The sequence below is a fragment of the Mytilus edulis genome, chromosome 9 (assembly GCF_963676685.1).
Source record: "Mytilus edulis chromosome 9, xbMytEdul2.2, whole genome shotgun sequence".
Taxonomy (NCBI): domain Eukaryota; kingdom Metazoa; phylum Mollusca; class Bivalvia; order Mytilida; family Mytilidae; genus Mytilus; species Mytilus edulis.
Window position 1 is genome coordinate 12311877 of NC_092352.1, and position 19109 is coordinate 12330985.

General features: G+C 31.7%; 1 protein-coding gene across 1 annotated transcript; it reads right to left on the reverse strand.

The window, feature by feature from the left end:
* Positions 1-2759: 2759 nt before the first annotated feature.
* LOC139487638 (large ribosomal subunit protein mL62-like) lies at positions 2760-11638 on the reverse strand. Its single transcript, XM_071272573.1, has 6 exons — positions 11459-11638; positions 6797-6845; positions 6110-6169; positions 5013-5095; positions 3410-3579; positions 2760-2886 (listed from the first exon to the last, which is right to left on the reverse strand). Exons 1-6 carry the CDS (start codon positions 11597-11599, stop codon positions 2808-2810), a joined length of 582 nt encoding a protein of 193 aa, XP_071128674.1. The 5' UTR covers positions 11600-11638; the 3' UTR covers positions 2760-2807.
* Between the last annotated feature and the right edge of the window lie 7471 nt (positions 11639-19109).

Genomic DNA, 19109 nt, shown 5'->3' on the forward strand with positions numbered 1-19109 from the left:
ATAACAAAGATATCTGTAAGGTGGTTTAAAAACAACTAGATATGTACTCTGATTACACTATTATATGTACAAGTTCAATGAACCATGACAGCTGTTTCATACCCATAAGTTGGCATAGCAATACCCTCTGTCACTATGGTTCTTGTTGAGCCTGTGACTTTTATATCAGAAAGCTCGACATAAAGATAGTGATGCAGCGGAGTTGTTAGCTGACTTCTTAAAAGCTTTATATTTTAAAGGGTGGAAGACCATGATGCTTTATACTTTGTTTATAGATGCCTAATGTTACAAAGTTTACGTCTGTCACATGTCCATTGTCCTTGACCTCATTTTCATGGATCAGTGACAACTTGAAAAGAGTTAAGATTTTTAGTATTCCTAATTTCTCTTATCATAAGTAATAGGATAACTATATTTGGTATGTGCATACCTTGCAAGGGCCTCATGCCCATCAGACAATTTTCCCTTTACCTCAACCTCATTTCATGGATCAGTGAACAAGGTTAAATTTTGGAGTTTGGTCTGTTTTTCTTATACTATATGCAAACAGTCTACTATATTTGGTGTATGGAATGATTGTAAGGTGTACATGTCTAGCTGACAGGTGTCATCTGACCTTAACCTCATTTTTTTGGTTCAGTGGTCAAAGTTAAATTTTTGAGTTTTTTAGGGGTTTTTTTTCTAATACTTTTTGCAATAGGTCAACTATATTTGGTATATGGAAATATTTTTGATGTACATGTCAGTCTTGCAGGTTTTATTTGACCTTGACCTCATTTTCACGGTTCATTGTTCAGTGTTGAGTTTTTGTGTTTTGGGCTGTTTTTCTTCAACTATAAGCATTAGGTCAACTATATTTGTTGTATGGGAGGATTGAAAGCTGAACATGTCTACCTGGCCTATTTTCATAGTTAATTGTTCAATGTTTAGTTTTCTTGGTTAATTCTGTTTCTTAGAAACTATAAGCAATAGGTCAGCTATATTAAGTGTATTGAATGATTGTAAGGTGTACATATACTCTAGTTTGGTTTAAATGACCTTGACCTCATTTTCTTGGATCATGTTAAGCTTATGTGATAGTTGTGGTAAAGCTGTATATTTAGAACTATCAACATAATATCAATGGTAAGTAAAGACGGTGAGACATTTCAGTGTGTGAATTCTTGTAATGAGTACATATGTAACACCTCAGTGGCTGTCCCTGGTTCATATCTGTCATATTTGTTTTTCGTAAATTGTTTTGTTGATTATTAAGATAATATTTTCTCAATTAAATTGTTTCATATTTTTCATGTCAAGGACTCTTATTGGTGACTATACATAATAGGTGTTTCTCATTGTTGAAAGCCAAACAGTTAACTATCATTGCTTACATCCATTTCAATTGAACTTTGATGGATAGTTGTCTCATTAGCCACCACACCACATATCTTAATTTCTATATGCTGGTAGGCAAATTTCAACTAACAATGACCCTGTGTACTTAGTTTCAAGTAAATGTGACCACTACTTAATGGTAAATTATCTTAACCATAACATAGCATATTAATCTATTGTAATAAAAATTCATAATATCTTATAAAATTTGTAGATTTAGCTAACAAAGTCCTTATATTTGTATAAAGTATCATTATAGTGGAAAAGTCTTTTAACGTTAAATAAGTTACAGTTAAAAATTGCTTGCTAATCCCTCTCTGTGATTAATAGTAGATCACTCTGGTTAATTTCCCAATCAATCTATCATGAAGGGGAGATAAATTAGTCGACTTTCATTTATAGTGTTTTTCAAAAATGATGAACAGTTCTTTATGTTTACAAGAGCGCAATTATTCGTAATGCATTTTCCATAGGGTACCACTGGTGCGCCGTATTTTTTTTTCTCGAAGACTACACGAACTAGGAAAAAAATGAGTAGCAGTTCCTTATATTGGTATGTAATCATTTTAAACGTTTCAAATTTATAAAATAATTAACCTGTTAAAGGGAGACAATACTCGCATTACTTTTTTTTCGAATCAGCACATAATACAAAGGAATGTCACTCTTGCATACAAATGGCACATCAATATAATTAATTAACTGTGCATTCGTGCTCCACCATCAATGAAGATTCTAAATTATAAATATAACCAAAAGTTGTTAATCTATAGGATAGTGAATACTAATGACAGCTAACCCACTGTAAAAAATATTTCTTTGAAATTTCTTAAAACTTTCTCAGAAAAATGCTCGAGCCACTTGACTTTTATAGCTCAAAATTAACGTTTTTACACACTATTTCAATTAAGTAGTAAAAGATTATTTCCTTCTCAAAGTGTAAGACGCAATAAAAATCGTAAGCTTGCATTATCTTACCAAAAAACAGATTTAATTAAGTCCTGTAAATTTCGACATTTGTTTTTTATTTTTAAAAATACCGGTTTGTAACAAATCACAAGTACATGTTAAGATCCGACTAAATACCGATATCCTGATATCGTCAGGTAAATATGCTAAATAACAAGAATGTGTCCATAATACAAGGATGCCCCACTCGCACTATCAGAATGGACAGACACACAATCCAGAAAATATGATGTACCCTACTATTGTAGTTGAGCAAGAAATATACAATTTATTATAACACCAGTGTTGGATAAAACAATTGTAATGTTGGAAAAACTGATATTTAGTAAACAGATCTATAACACACAATTCGTTTATCTGTTTGTTTGAAGTTTTTTCAACAATTATAATTACATGTAATTAATGGAACTATATACACCTTAATTTTTATTTACAAAATAATAAAAACAAATAGTAATGTATCATAAAGTTTTTCTGTCCTGTTTCTTCAAAGAATGACTCCTTTTCTCACGTAACCGTTCCCTTTGTTGTTTCTCTAGCCTACAAAATTTTTTAAAAATAATAATTTCCAAAAAGATTACTCATAAACTGTATCTCATAAGTATTTAAGTAGTTTAATGTAAGTCACAGTTTACCCATTTGTAATAAATGGGTAAAAACTGTGTCTGACATGACATATTTTTATCCGGTGCAGTGAAATTATGATTTGATCCTTGGAAGGTGAACATAAGGGGTATTAGGTAAATGATTGCTTAAAGAGGTGCAATTTTCATTGTCAATGGTATGAGTGCTGCACATATTTCTGTCCAATTAATCTATTTACTTCATGAGAAAAAAAAGAGTATTATTTTATAGGTAATTAAAGTAAATCTAACTGAAATTTTGAAGCTTTTATAAATGTCATCAGACATTGACAAAATCAGAGGTTGTCAGTTGACCTTATAATTTAATTTTGACCAATGAAGAAACGACAAAAAAACACAATTTTACAACATACATGTTGTGATAACCAAAAGAAAAATAATCAGCTGGTGGCAAAAAAATTGAGAAATTTGGTACTAACCTTTTATTTAGTTTCTCTAAATGCTCTTCTGATGGAGGTTCTCTTTTAATCATACATTCATATATGGCTGTCCTGATTTTATTTACACAATCACTTTGATTTAATATATGTTTACGTGTTTTATGAGACATAGTTATAAAATATCCTTCTTTATTAATTCTGTTTTTTTCCTGAAAATAAAAAAAGTTAAATTATAACTTCGCTGGCAACTTGAACTTAATAATTCAACAAATTAATCAGATTGTGGTATTACTTAATGAACAATGCTATATACATTCATGTCATTTGGACTCTGGTGAATATTTGTCTCATTGGCAATCATACCATATCTTTTGATTCTTATACTGGAAATAGTGCAAGAATGGTAAATCATAGAAACCTAATGATAAGATTTCAAGTTTCTTACGAAGAGCAATCATATAGAATATGGAATCTTGCACAACAGTGTCTGAGATTTACAAGTCTGTCATTCATCCAGTGTTTTAGTTTTACGTTGCCTGTTTTGAGTTTGAGAAATTTAAATCTTTGAAATATATAAATTACTGACTCAGAGATATTTTGAGCACAGCCAACATTTGGTATATTATGAAGTCAGGGATTTAATTTCATGTTTAACTCACATTCTTTTGTGTCTGTCTAAAATCACCTGTATTCAGTGGTTGTTGTTAGTTCATATCTGTTATATTTATATTGTAAATGAGGAATGTGTCCATTTTGTTTTAGTTTCATAACATTAGTTTGAGACAAACTTAATTTAGAGAATGGAAACAAAAAAATATTTGGTTTAATTTGACCTAGCAGTTTCTTGAAAAAGGTTGATGTTGTTTTTCAAAATTATGATGGGAACTATGAGTCTATGACTACTGTGTAGGCAACCATATCAAAACTAAACATTTGTAAGAAATATCCTAACCATCAGTTAGGAAAAGTTTCAAACCTTGAAGTTTCAGAAAAGACTTCCAAAAACAACCCATGAAATTGGCCTTTAGTTCTGGTACCCATGTTTATTGTTCAATTAGAACCAAATAGGGAAATCTGTGAGATGTTCATTGATACATAATGAGGACATCTGGTATAAGACGTTATATAAATTATCCCTACCAATGTTGGGAAAAATTGGACATGTATTCCAGAGGAGATGAAAATGTGGAAAATTTAAAAATGAAAGACATTGTCACAACATAAGGAAATGAAATAAACATCTAACAAAAAATTGTTCAAATAATGTTATACCTTTTAGTTGATCAGTTAATAATTGTGCTTTTAATCATCTCACTTTTTACCAAAAAATACATCAACATAGGGAAATATCTCAGCTTTGATACAACCCACAGCTTATATCCTAGTTAACAATATGGAAGGAGGAATTGAGGAAAATGTTTCCTTAACCCTTGATATGAAATATTTTGAGCATATATAGCAGATTTATCTACAACACAAATCTGTTTGCAGTATAAAGGTATAATTTATAGTCTGTTGTTTGCTTCCTTTGGATGGTAGCCTTATATTTTTTATGATAGATACATCTAAGGAATAATGATTCTACCACTGTCCTTTCCTATTGGTTTCATGTATTCTGATATAAATGTAGAAATTATTTTACCTGCTCAAGAAATTTGTCTTTAAGGTTGTCAGGTATCCAATCAGCAGAGGCAACATGGAATCTGATTTCTACTTTATTATTTGCTGTAAGGAATAACAAAATATTACTGAACAAAAATGTATGTCCTACAAAATAAGCAACATTATATAGTGTTTAGAAAATCATTAGGAAAAAAGTTAGTACATGTATGTATATCAACTTCCCATTAATGTAAGTTAAAAACCTGGTTTGCATGGATACATTTTATCTCCAAGATAATAAACAAATTGGCAAGAATCTTGACTATAAACTGACTAGAAATAACAACATGTCATCAATCAGATTTGTCATTGACTTCTATTCTGGGTAGTCTAACATTTACAGGACATTTTTCATTCACAGGACATCTAGGAAAAATGAGGTTTCCCTACCTGGGCTTTTAGCTTTTATCTTTGGGGCAATCACTCCAAAGACAATACATGTAACATGTTATATTGATATAAAGAAAACAAAACCAGTTGTTTCAGCTAGTTCAAGTGAAATGAAAGTCAGCATGTTTCTTCACTTATACCCAGTGTTGCTTCCAAGATGATATTGGAAAAAATATGTTATAAATATAATCATTATATATTTAAAGGGTTATAAGTCTAATTAAAATTCTTTAACAATTTTGATAGATTTATAGCAGATGTTTTTAAGTTTCCAAGTTTTTTTGTAAATGACTACATAGTGTTAATTGACTATTTTCATATTATCTAAATTTTGACTCCGCAGTATAATTTTTCAACAAGTTACTTTTTCTGTAGTAAGTTACATTGTATCTTGCTTCTCGGTCAAGTAAGAGCAAAAGATCGATCTATATAATATATAATCTGTGCAGTTTTGAGGAGAACTGTTTTGTTTTTCTGATGATTTTGTGGTATTAAGAAAATTAACAGCAGTTAGTTTTCCACATAAATTGTATCCATTAAAAGCTTGATTTTACTTTGTTAGGTTGCTCTTACCCGACTGAGTATCAGGATGTCCTACCACAAAGAAGGTAACCTGTCGAAAAAAATAAACCACTGAATCAAAAGTCAGTAATATGAAAAAGGTCTATTGTTTTATTAGATACTTACATTTGTTAACACTTTGGCCTCCAGGTCCACTTCCTCTGGAACTTTTTATCTCTAATTTTTCTGAAATTAAAAAAAAGTTATTAGCAAATCTGGTACAAAATGTATATATTTATTTCAAAAGTTTATATTATTATTGAGTGTAATTTAACTTTTAAAATGCATACAATGTTTCAACAAATATGTCTATGAAAGCCATAACTGTCTATTTTATAGGCTGTAATAAGCTGTTAATGAACCTTTACAGCTTTACTTGAAACCAAATGTATCAAATACTGTTCAAACATTTGTGTCTCACAATAAAGCAATTAAAAATAACAATATTTGGTACTGACTCTCCAGAATTACTTGGTAAATAAGGAGTAAATTTAAGTTTCCATTATTTTTATTACTGTTATGATCATAACCACATCTCTGTTGACCTGGCGCACATGACCACAACACTCTGACCATGCATTCATGATCACACTACCTATGTTATGACTATACATGAATGAGCTTACATAATGTACATGTACCACTGCAAATCTTTACAGAATTTTACTACAGGAAGGACTAAATAATAAAAATTTGCAAATTAATGTTTGGATGTGCTCCCCCTCTATTCAGTGTATAAACGAGATTATTGTTGGTAATAGATCCTGGCAATATGAGAAAGTGAATACTGTGTTATAAGCCAAGTTAACATACCAACTGGGATGAATCCTGTAAAACCAGGCTTTACTGTCTCTAATCTGTTCTAAAAACAAGAAATACAATTAATATGAATGCAAATGTATGTTAAATGAGAACAGGTTATACATGTTATAAGAAATATTCAATAATATTTAATTTAAATATTCTATTTTACATCTATACCTCTGAAATTACACTGAAACCACAAAACAATTCCTGATTCAAAACAATTAAAACTTTAAACTTGAACATACATGTATGTATGACAGAAGAAATCTACCCAAAAGAGAGCCGTTCTGTCATTCATATTTTCTGACAATATATAGTAACAAGATGACTTAAGTGTCCTTCCTTTAAGAGACTTAAGTGTCCTTCCTTTAAGAGAAGACTAGTCTGACAGAGTATGGTGTTCATTATCACTGAACTAGTATATATTTGTTAAGGGGCCAGCTGAAGGACGCCTCCGGGTGCGGGAATTTCTCGCTACATTGAAGACCTGTTGGTGACCTTCTGCTGTTGTTTTTTTCTATGGTCAGGTTGTTGTCTCTTTGGCACATTCCCCATTTCCATTCTCAATTTTATCTAGGACTAGACGACACTAAAGGATGGTAGTGTACCTAACATATTAATGACTTCATGGTTCAGCTACTAAGCAAACTAACCAAATATATTACTTTTACCCTCACACTCAAGTCATGTTGCTGTAATATAATAAAAACAAAGGACTTATGCAATGATTTATATCTTGCTTGAATATTATATCTACATATATATATATGTAATTGTATCTTGTGAAAAAATATATCTGTCATGTTCTTGTACAAGGAACTTGCATACAAGATCCAAAATTATATTTCTAAAGTAAATCTAAAGTAAGAACAAAATAATTGAGTACAAGTGACATATGCATGTATATCAAAATTGTAGTCATTACTATAAACTATCAGACCAAAAAAATCATGCTTTTAGCTCTAGAGATGTTGGGCATCTACCAGATTTTTAACTAGTTTTCGTCTGCTATGTTAGGTTTTCAGGATACCACCACTGACCAGTGTATACCAAACTAGTCTGACCAACAAAATTGCAGACAGTTTTGGTCAGAGTCAGACAGAATTTTTAGATTTTTTAGTTCCAATATAGTTCTAAGAAAAGGTAAAATTTCTATTTTGGTCATACAAACCTTAAACAATTACCGACTGTTCTACTATGCAATAACATGGATACAGCATGGGGGTCTGTACTCAAAGATATTATGGCATCTTTGAAGTCTATTTTTATCTTTTAATTGAAGTCTTTCTAAGACATAACACTGAAGCCTTTATTTTATGCTGAACTTTTAGAAATTTGCTCTCATGGTTCATCATAACAAAAGGACAAATATGGTTGTATTTTTACCTCAAAAACTACTCTGAGAACAGACTTACCTGTGCTGTTTGGAAAGTTTTAATGTCTAGTATCCACTAGATATGTAAAAGTTAAATGCACTTTATGTTTCAGAGAGATAACATCTTTCTTGGTTTTTGATGGGCAATTTTTTTCCTATCTGCAGAAGGTGAAAAAATAAACAAACACCTCAATTACTTTGATACTGTCCACTCACTGACTCAGATAAACTCTTTAACTCACCTGTAGTTGTGAAGATACCTCTTGTCCATGTCAATTAAGGACAATAAAAACAAGAGGCTCTCAAGAGCCTGAATCGCTCACCTGAATTTTTTTGGTTTAATCTCTCATCAATGATTATTTTGGCTTTTCAATTTATTTAAATGTTCTTGAAATCGTCCTATTCTCTTCAAAAGCCAAAAAAAAAATCAATTTCTCCTATGTTCTATTTTAGCCATAGGAGCTATGTTTCTTGACATACAAGGAAATGAAATATAAAATTTATACTAGATACTCTGAAACTCTGAAACTCATTTAGCCTAAGTTTGGCTGAAATTGATACAGCAGTTTCAAAGGAGAAGATTTTTTAAAGTAAGTCAACATGATGAACAAATTGTGAAAAAAGTTTTTAAAGGGCAATAACTCCTTAAGAGGTCAATTGACAATTTTGGTCAAATTGACTTATTTGTAGATCTTACTTTGCTGATCATTTTTGCTGTTTACAGTTTATCTTTATCTATAATAATATTCAAGATAATGACCAAAAACTGCAAAATTTCCTTAAAATTACCAATTAAGTAGCAGCAACCCAACAATGGTTTGTTTGATTCATCTGAAAATTTCAGGGTTGATAGATCTTGACCTAATGAACATTTTTACCCCATGTCAGATTTGCTCTAAATGCTTTCGTTTTTGAGATATAAGCCAAAAACTGCATTTGACCCCTATGTTCTATTTTAAGTAACGGTGGCCATGTTTTTTGACGGATCAAAAATCTAAGCACACATTTTGTGCAGGATAATCTAAAGAACAATCATGCTAAGTTTCATCCAAATCCATTCAGTAGTTTCAGAGGAGAAGATTTTTTAAAGTTAGCAAATATGATGAACAAATTGTGAAAAATTGCCATTAAAGGACAATAACTCCTTAAGGGGTCAATTAACAATTTTGGTCATATTAACTTATTTGTAGATCTTACTTTGCTGATCATTTTTGCTGTTTACAGTTTATCTTTATCTATAATAATATTCAAGATAATGACCAAAAACTGCAAAATTTCCTTAAAATTACCAATTAAGTGGCAGCAACCCAACAATGGTTTGTTTGATTCATCTGAAAATTTCAGGGCTGATAGATCTTGACCTAATGAACATTTTTACCCCATGTCAGATTTGCTCTAAATGCTTTCGTTTTCGAGATATAAGCCAAAAACTGCATTTGCCCCCTATGTTCTATTTTAGGTAACGGCGGCCATGTTTTTTGACGGATCAAAAATCGAAGCGCACACTTTGTGCAGGATACTCTAAGGAACAATCATGCTAAGTTTCATTCAAATCCATTCAGTAGTTTCAGAGGAGAAGATTTTTTAAAGTTAGCAAATATGATGAACAAATTGTGAAAAATTGCCATTAAAGGACAATAACCCCTTAAGGGGTCAATTGACAATTTTGGTCATATTAACTTATTTGTAGATCTTACTTTGCTGATCATTTTTGCTGTTTACAGTTTATCTTTATCTATAATAATATTCAAGATAATGACCAAAAACTGCAAAATTTCCTTAAAATTACCAATTAAGTGGCAGCAACCCAACAATGGTTTGTTTGATTCATCTGAAAATTTCAGGGCTGATAGATCTTGACCTAATGAACATTTTTACCCCATGTCAGATTTGCTCTAAATGCTTTCGTTTTCGAGATATAAGCCAAAAACTGCATTTGACCCCTATGTTCTATTTTAGGTAACGGCGGCCATGTTTTTTGACGGATCAAAAATCGAAGCGCACACTTTGTGCAGGATACTCTAAGGAACAATCATGCTAAGTTTCATTCAAATCCATTCAGTAGTTTCAGAGGAGAAGATGTTTGAAAAATTGTTAACGACGACAGACGACGACGACGGACGCCAAGTGATAAGAAAAGCTCACATGGCCTTTTAGGCCAGGTGAGCTAACAATACAAACCGGTTTTCTACATGTACCTGACGGAGCATCTCAAAGGTTGTACCACAACTTAGTTAATTTTCACACCTTATGCATGAAGGAAAAAAATGCCCATCAAAATCCAAAAGAGATTGTATCTTTCTGAAACACAAAATGCATTTAACTTTTATATATCTAGTGGATGCTAGGCATTAAAACTTTTCCAACTGCATAGGTAAGTCTGTACTCAGAGTAGTTTTTGGCATGTACAGCCATATCTGTATCTGTATCTGTATTAGGAAATCCCTCCTTCAAAGGAGCACTTCATAATGAATATATATGTCTATACACACTTAGTTTGAAAATATAAAAAATAAAAAATATGAATGTACGCCCTGTGGGGTGTACGTTGGCTACAGTCTTTGACTCTTGCTCTTGCTAGACGGTAAGGTCTTTAAGAGTTCATTTCTCTTGGCATGTAAAGCATAGCATAATTTTCTGGATATGTTTTAATTGTCAGTGCATTTGCATCTGCAACCACAAGCACATAATAAGTGACTCGGATCTAAAATGAGCTGTGCGTCTATTACAACGTTTGTAAGGTTAAAGCATTTGGTACAGTTTCTAAAGCTACAAAGAAAGCTATCAAGTTCATGCAGGTATGGTATGTGGATATCATGCAAAGTCTTACATTCAAGAAGGAAGTGATCTACCATTTCTGCGGATTCTTTGCATAATAAGCAGGTTGGATCTACACTATTTTGATTAAATGAAGCTTTGTTGCTTTGAAGATAGTAGGTGCCTGTAAGAAGCTTTAGTTTTTTTTGAAGACGACTTATATCCTGAGATGATGTGCCAACACTTGCAAGACAAGGATGAGTGTTTCGCCAGAGTATATTGTTAGTGGATAGATAATTGAGAGAGCTACATATTTGTCCGTTTGTTATGATGAACCTCAACTTGACATTTTGAGACTAAATTTTATATTGAAATGTTCACTGACAACTTGTAATGCTTGCAAATTTTTTTTTCTAAATATTTGTGCTCAATTGTGCAAAATATTTCCTCAAATATCCCAAAGTAATGATGAAGTAAGTAGAAAAATATAAAAAAAACATTTCAAGACATCATAATTTTTGGGACTAGGAAATCACCTCTTTTAAAATATCAGGATTGCTATTCGGGTAGATTTTGTCTATGCTGTATACACTCTTAAAACCATGACGTTGATAACTTGTCAATTGCTTAAACGACGAATTAAATAAACATTTGTTACAAAAAGCTCGAAGTGCCATGACTTTCAATTACCGGAAATGTTAGATGAATATGTAATTATTACGAAGTCGGAAACGACATCAAATTCCGGTTTCTAAACACAATTTAAATTTATTTTGATCATTTAGTTAGATTGCTTGTTTAATATATGTGCGTATACTGTTTCAGGATAACAAATTTCAAATGATTTATTTCCTGTTTTCTGAATGCCTTGAAATTCTTCAAAATTAACTATTTCAAATGGTTTGTGATATTTGAGCCTTGAAACAGTTAGACACAGTTTTTTTTTAACATTTTCGAATCCTTTTATTGTAAAGTTGCAATTTTCAGATGTTAGTTAGATCAAACATTCTACCTTTTAATGTAAGACTTAACTTCCCGCCATGACCTACTATAAAGCTGGTAAAAGTAATAGGAAATACGCTTTACCATAGCCTAGGGTCCCGCTGGCTACTGATTAGCTCCGCTACATGTTATCGACGCAGTATGATTGGGCCAGGTTTCCAGGCTAGCTTTACCATAGTTACTTCGGTTATCCTTTTAAACCTTGGAGAAGGAAAAAACATTTTTTTTGTCCTATTTTTGTAGTGGTAATTGAAGATTTTGACATTTATGTTCCCATCAAATTGGTATAAGTCAATTTTCTTCAGAGTTGAAAAAGTTAACAACATAGGCTACATACAATAGAGTATAATCAGTATTTGGCGGGTATCAAAGTCATTTTTCGTCAAATCTGACATGGTTTTCCAAACAATTTTTTTATTTCATTTTCTGTATGGCAGACCATAGATGTATTACATCTATGGGCAGACCCAACAATTTAAATTTAAAAAGGCTAGAAAGCAATCTCAACGATAGCAAATACCCTTTTCAATACTGAGTATATATGGACAAATGCAAAGTCTTTAACGGAATATTTCAAGTTGACAGACTTTATTCCCGCTTTAAATCGTATCGTTGTGTTAAATGTGTTTTTCATAATCCCAGAAATGTCGGTAATAGTCCAATCGTTTTAAAGCCGAAAACACTGGAGCAAATGTAAAAATCATAAAAAATTCTAACTTTGCATGTAAAAAGTCTTAAAAAACTGTACACTTCCCATGTAAAAGTTCAAATAAAACATGTAAACCACCCTTGTAAAAACACATAAAGACTTTAAAAAATGTAAATAATGTATATAATGTTGTGATGTTGTTGTTTATAGGACACCGTTGTAACTGGGTGTAAAGAACTACACAGAATAGCACTTCCTGGTAACTTTCAGCGTAACTATTATCCTTATGCGTGTATATGTTACAGGGAATTTGTAAAATCACTGAACAGATTAGTGATATTATTGTATAGCAATATAATATATCCCACAGAAAGTAACCAAAAGTTAGCGTGCAATAAATTCTAATATTGCACTAGTGCAATAAGTCTTCAAAATTCATGACGTCATCAACGACAAAATCTTAGTTTAAACCAATTTTTACTTTCAAATATTATATTGCTATACAATAAAAGGGTTATTGCATGAATATTGGGGAATATTGTCCCTCGTAGAACATATATTGCACTCGCAAGCTCGTACAATATAAAATTCTACTCGGGACAATATTCCCCAGTATTCATGCAATAACCCTATATTATAAAATCCCTGATTTTGACTAGTGATTTTACAAAATCCCTGAAATAATTAAGATCTATTTTATAGATTCGCTGATTACATTCAGGGAATTTATATGAAATAAATTCTTTCTTTTTTATTTGAAATTTATGTGAAAAAAAACTACAGCAGCCATAACACTTAAAACGTTTTAGGGTTATCTAGCCTTTATTTTAATACTAAGTGAGCAGTTCCATGCACTAAACAACTGACATACTGTAGGAAAGGTTCTGGTACAGATATCTTTAAATCAAGAGCAAGAATTACTTCAAATAATTATTTAAGGTAAAATTAAAATGCAACATACATGGAACTGGAAAACATTTCGAAATTTTGGAACTTATTGTCAAAGAGCCACAGAAAGAAGACACAATACTAAGCTCTTATTACTTCCTCGTACGAAAGTAAATTCCTACTTATCATAGTTTTTTTTTATGTTACTCCTATAAACAAACCCACTATTATATAATTTTTTTATAATCAAATATAAAACGGAACATTGAAGTTGATTGCTGTTACGAGAAGAAAAACACAGACGTAAGGAATAAGAAATTGAGTGGGTTTGGTTTTGTGAAACCAGTGGCAAATATTACATGCATATCAGGGCAAGAGCATCTTATTGTGTCATGAAATTTGATATATAAAAACCAAATAAGTGTTGTATTTTTAATTTGCTGCCTACAAAATAACATTTATATTCACAAAATAATAATAATAAAAAAGACAACAGATAACAGCTGTTAAACTGTCTTCCATTTGTGATGGACAAGGATTTTAAAATGTGGATGTTTTGAAACGTATATAAGTGAAGAATATAGGTGTGCCTGTCAAAAAACAAGGCAACTACGGTAACAGTAGATTTCACCCAACCTTGTAAGGTAAATTTTAGTCGAAATATCCGTGTATATGACTTTTAGTTATGATCATTATACACTAGTTCTAGCTATAGTCATGATAGTGTTTATTAAACAAATACATTTCAAAATCATTAGTGATCATTAGCCTATTTTTATAATAAGAAAACAAATTTTCAATAGCAAGTTAAACTTGTTTTCAGGGATTTTACAATATCCCTAGCTCTATTTTCAGTGATTTTTTAAAATCCCTAACAGTATTAGGGATTTTACAAAACCACTGAAACAGTCAGTTACTTTACAAAATCACTATAATAAGTCCAGTAATTTTACAAAATCCTTGATTTTACAAATTCCCTGTAACATATATATGGGATTTATAGAATAGTGAATAATGGATCGAATAATTAAAAATCGGCCTAACAATAAAGACTTTCAAATGATAATTATACATAAAGAATATAATAGAGAATAACGGAGATTGTATATGGACCATAAAGAATTCCAGCCAGACCCTTTTCTCTGAATATAAATATCAGTGATGATGGGTATACGTTATTGAGACAGCAATGAAAGGAGGAGTGTGGTAATAGCCATTTTTTTTTTTTTTTTGTGCATCTAAAACTGCAATTAGCAAACTTCTATCCATTTAAAATTATGCGAGTTTTCTATGTTTACCCTTGTATAGTTGAGTTTTTTTTTTTTTTTTTTTTTTTTTTTTTTTTTTTTTTTTCATCTTAACCGATATTGTAATTGACCCCCACAGATGACATTTCTATTTTCTAGACAGAATATAAGATTATTGTGTTTAAATGTTCAAACTTCCCCAACATTTAAAAAAAAAAATTAGATAGAGGCAGTCCATAAAATTTTGAAATATTGTTTGAGAATGTTAAGTAAGTGAATTTTTATTAAAGTCGACGCATACATTCAAAACAAAAAGAAACATGATCTTTAATGAACTTTTACAATCGAATCATATACACACAAGCACTACAAACAAACACCAGCAAATAAAAAAGCAAAGACACAAAAGCACAAATTATCAAAGACACAAAGATAAAAAAAAAGAAGCAAATTGAGCATATTAATTAAGCCATAAGTAAAATCAGTGTAAATAGTAAAAAAAAAAAAAAAAATCCCACTGTTATAATAGTAAAACACATATTAATACGACAGACGCTTATTTCGTCTACTGAAGACTCATCAGTGACGCTCAGATCAAAATAGTTATTAAGCCAAAAATGTACAAATTTAAAGAGCATTGAGGATCCAAAATTCCAATAGGTTGTGCCAAATACGGCTAAGGTAAAATATTCTTGGGATAATTACATCCTTAGTTTTTTTTTGAAAAAATCAAAGTTTTGTTTGACATTATCCCACATTTTAATATATCACCTTCCCAAAGGTGGTTGACCGATACGATATGTCAGTGTCTCAACTGAAGCTGTAGCGGCATGTTTTTATATTTTTTTATCTGAAGATACCGGAATAGTAGTCTAATATCTCATCTTACCGAGTGTCCTTAGCCCGATTTTGGAATTTTAACTGTGTGTTACTTTGCATGGTGCTGATACATGATTAGCAACAGAGACTTACCCTTTCAATACATCCTATCTCCGTCCTGATGAGTTCATGTTTGTACCTCAGTTGTTGTAACTTACTTTGAATTGTCTTTTTAATAGATTTGAGAAATTTGAACATCGGTAAACTACTGTTGACTATAGTTTTTTTTAAATTGGCGTTCCGTAATAACATATTGTGAAAGATGAGACTAATAAGATCATAACATAACATAAGAGAAATCGACTTTTAATGACTCTTTAATTATTCTGTTCCGTTATAAGCGAGTTATTTTCACCTGCATTACCTATATTGTCTCACTGTGTAAACGTGATCTTCTCATTTTGTAGGTTTAAATAATGTAATTTTACTTAGCACTTTTATATTGTGTTTTATAACCTAGTATTAATATTTATTAAGTATAGCTTCCTAAACTATAATCTCAAAAAGTTTGTATGCCTTAGATGAATCAGATTTTGCGATATCTAAAATTTGTCAAGGACCATGACCAAGTTAATGTAACTGTAAGTTGAACACTTTTACATAAATCCTACTTTGTAAAGGATCACTCTGATTCAAACAAAAAAATATCTGAAACTGACATTCTTCTTGATTGACAACATATTTGTTACGTTCGGATGACGTGTTTTTCCAAAAGACTGTCGGCATTCCAATAGGTACAAATTGCGCCCCTCTTCTTGCCGATTTGTTTCTTTATTATTATGAGACTGACTTCATACAGGAACTAACTTCTTAGGAAGAAGGACAAGAAGTTAACAATATCCTTTAACTTTACTTTTCGCTATATAGATGATGTTCTTTCACTATTTAATTCAAAATTTGGTGACTATGTTGAACGCATCTATCCCATCGAACTAGATATAAAGGATACTACAGATACAGTTAAGTCGGCCCCTTACATCTAGAAATTGACAATGAAGGTCGGTTGAAAACAAAACTTTACGACAAAAGAGATGATTTCAGCTTTCCAATTGTGAACTTTCAATTTCTAAGTAGCAACATCCCAGCAGCACCTGCATACTGGGTATATATCTCCCAATTGATACGATATTCCCGTGCTTGTATTTCCTATCATGATTTTCTTGATAGAGGGTTGCTGCTCACAAGGAATCTATTAAACCAAGAGTTCCAAATGGTGAAGTAGAAATCATCCCTTCGTTAATTTTACGGACTCCATCACGAGTTGGTTGACCGTTATGGAATAACCGTTTCACAAATGATATTGGATATGTTCCTTACGTCGTAACTACAATCCCCTTCCCTTTCATGAATGTGACCTACCGAATTAGACTATTTACCGGATTTGTTATCACATAAGCAACTCGACGGGTGCCACATGTGGAGCAGGATCTGCTTACCCTTCCGGAGCACCTGAGATCACCCCTATTTTTTTGTGGGGTTCGTGTTGTTTATTCTTTAGTTTTCTATGTTGTGTCATGTGTGCTGTTGTTTGTTTGTCTTTTTCATTTTTAGCCATGGCGTTGTCAGTTTATTTATCTTTCGTCCCTCTTTTACATAGGTGTGAATCTGTCTAGACATATCATCATTGTTGCTGCCTTAACACAGCCACATATGTATAAAACTGTCCCAAGTAAGACATTTCATCTATAATTGTCACTGTGAGTCGAATACTGCCCCATATGTATGTTCCTGTCCCAAGTAAGAAATTTCATTAGTTATTGTTGCTGTTAAACTCCGTCATATACTTTCATATGACAATCACATAATTAAACGTCGTCATTGTCGTAATAGTATAACACCGCGATCTATTTATGTACATAACCCAAGTCTGGAATTCTACCAGTGATTGTCGGCAGTCTAGAACTAATCACAAATTAACCATGTCAGTTATTAGTCCTGACACCGACAACTATTTATGTTTCTTTTCTAAGTCGTTGTTTCAATACTGTCACATAACATAACTGTCCTAAGTGACAAATCTCCTCTTTTTTTAAATACAAACATTTTAATAGCACGGAAACCCATTTAATGTAAATAAATAATTATATCACTGGCAAAAATCTCAGGCAAAAATGCTAATTTAACCAAAGATATATAAATTTTTCTTCTATGTAATCGTATGTTATATTAAACGAGATTTGAATAAAAAATTATAACAAATTATGAAAAGATCTATACTACGATAGCAAATATATATTTGTTCTTCTTAGATCAGGTCTTTTAATGTAATTAATCTATAATACATATCAGTCAGTTTATATAGAGATTAATACATGGCCTTTTCCATATCAACCTGGGTATCATCCCGAGACCCCCATATCAGCCCGAGACGGAGTCGAGGTGCTGATATGGGTCGAGGGATGATACCCAGGCTGATATGGAAAAGGCCATGTATTAATCGCTTTATCATATACTTCCGACAATAGTTTTATGTAAGGCAAATGAATAAATGCAATAACTAAAACAGTCAAAAACTTTATAAAGAAGTTAAATTATGAATGAAATATACTATAATTGTTCAACAACAGCAGCACTACCTCCTTATATAATAATAGTAACATTTCCTATAGAGGCATTTTGAAACATTGAAATTTTGGAAGAGTTTTATGATCATTACTACTCGGAGTCTCCATGTTTGTTGTACTATAAAATGATTCATAATTGTCATTGGCATTTTTTAGCAAGTACTAAACTACCCACAAAAGTTCCCGTAAATTTTGACGTCGTCATAAAAAATATCTGACGTCACAATGGAAAAGTAAACAACCGATACCGGAAACACCGGAAGTAACTTGCACGAGAGGCACTGATATGGGTTTTGTGCACGAGATGCACATGATATGGGTTATCAGCCCGGGTGGGAAGATATGGCTTGTGCACTTCCGCTCATTACACATATGCAAAAGCTATCATATCAATGCTAAGTATATGATAAATCATTTTATCATATGCTTAGCATTGATATGATAGCTTTTGCATATGTGTAATGAGCGGAAGTACACAAGCCATAATTTCCCACCCGGGCTGATAACCCATATCAGGTGCATCTCGTGCACAAAACCCATAATAGTGCCTCTCGTGCAAGTTAATTCCGGTGTTTCCGGTATCGGTTGTTTACTTTTCGATTGTGACGTCAGATGTTTTTTATGACGACGTCAAAATTTACGGGAACTTTTGTGGGGATAGTTTAATACTTGCTAACAAATGCCATTGACAATTATAAATCATTTTATAGTACAACAAACATGGAGTAGTAATTATCGTAAAACTCTTCCAAATTTTCAATGTTTCAAAATGCCTCTATAGGAAATGTTACCATAAATATATAAGGAGTTAATGATGCTGTTGTTGGACAACTATAGTATATTTGATTCATAATTTTAATTTTCTTTATAAAGTGTTTGACTGTTTTAGTTATTGCATTAGTTTATTTGCCTTACATAAAACTATTGTCGGAAGTATATGATAACGCGATTAATACAT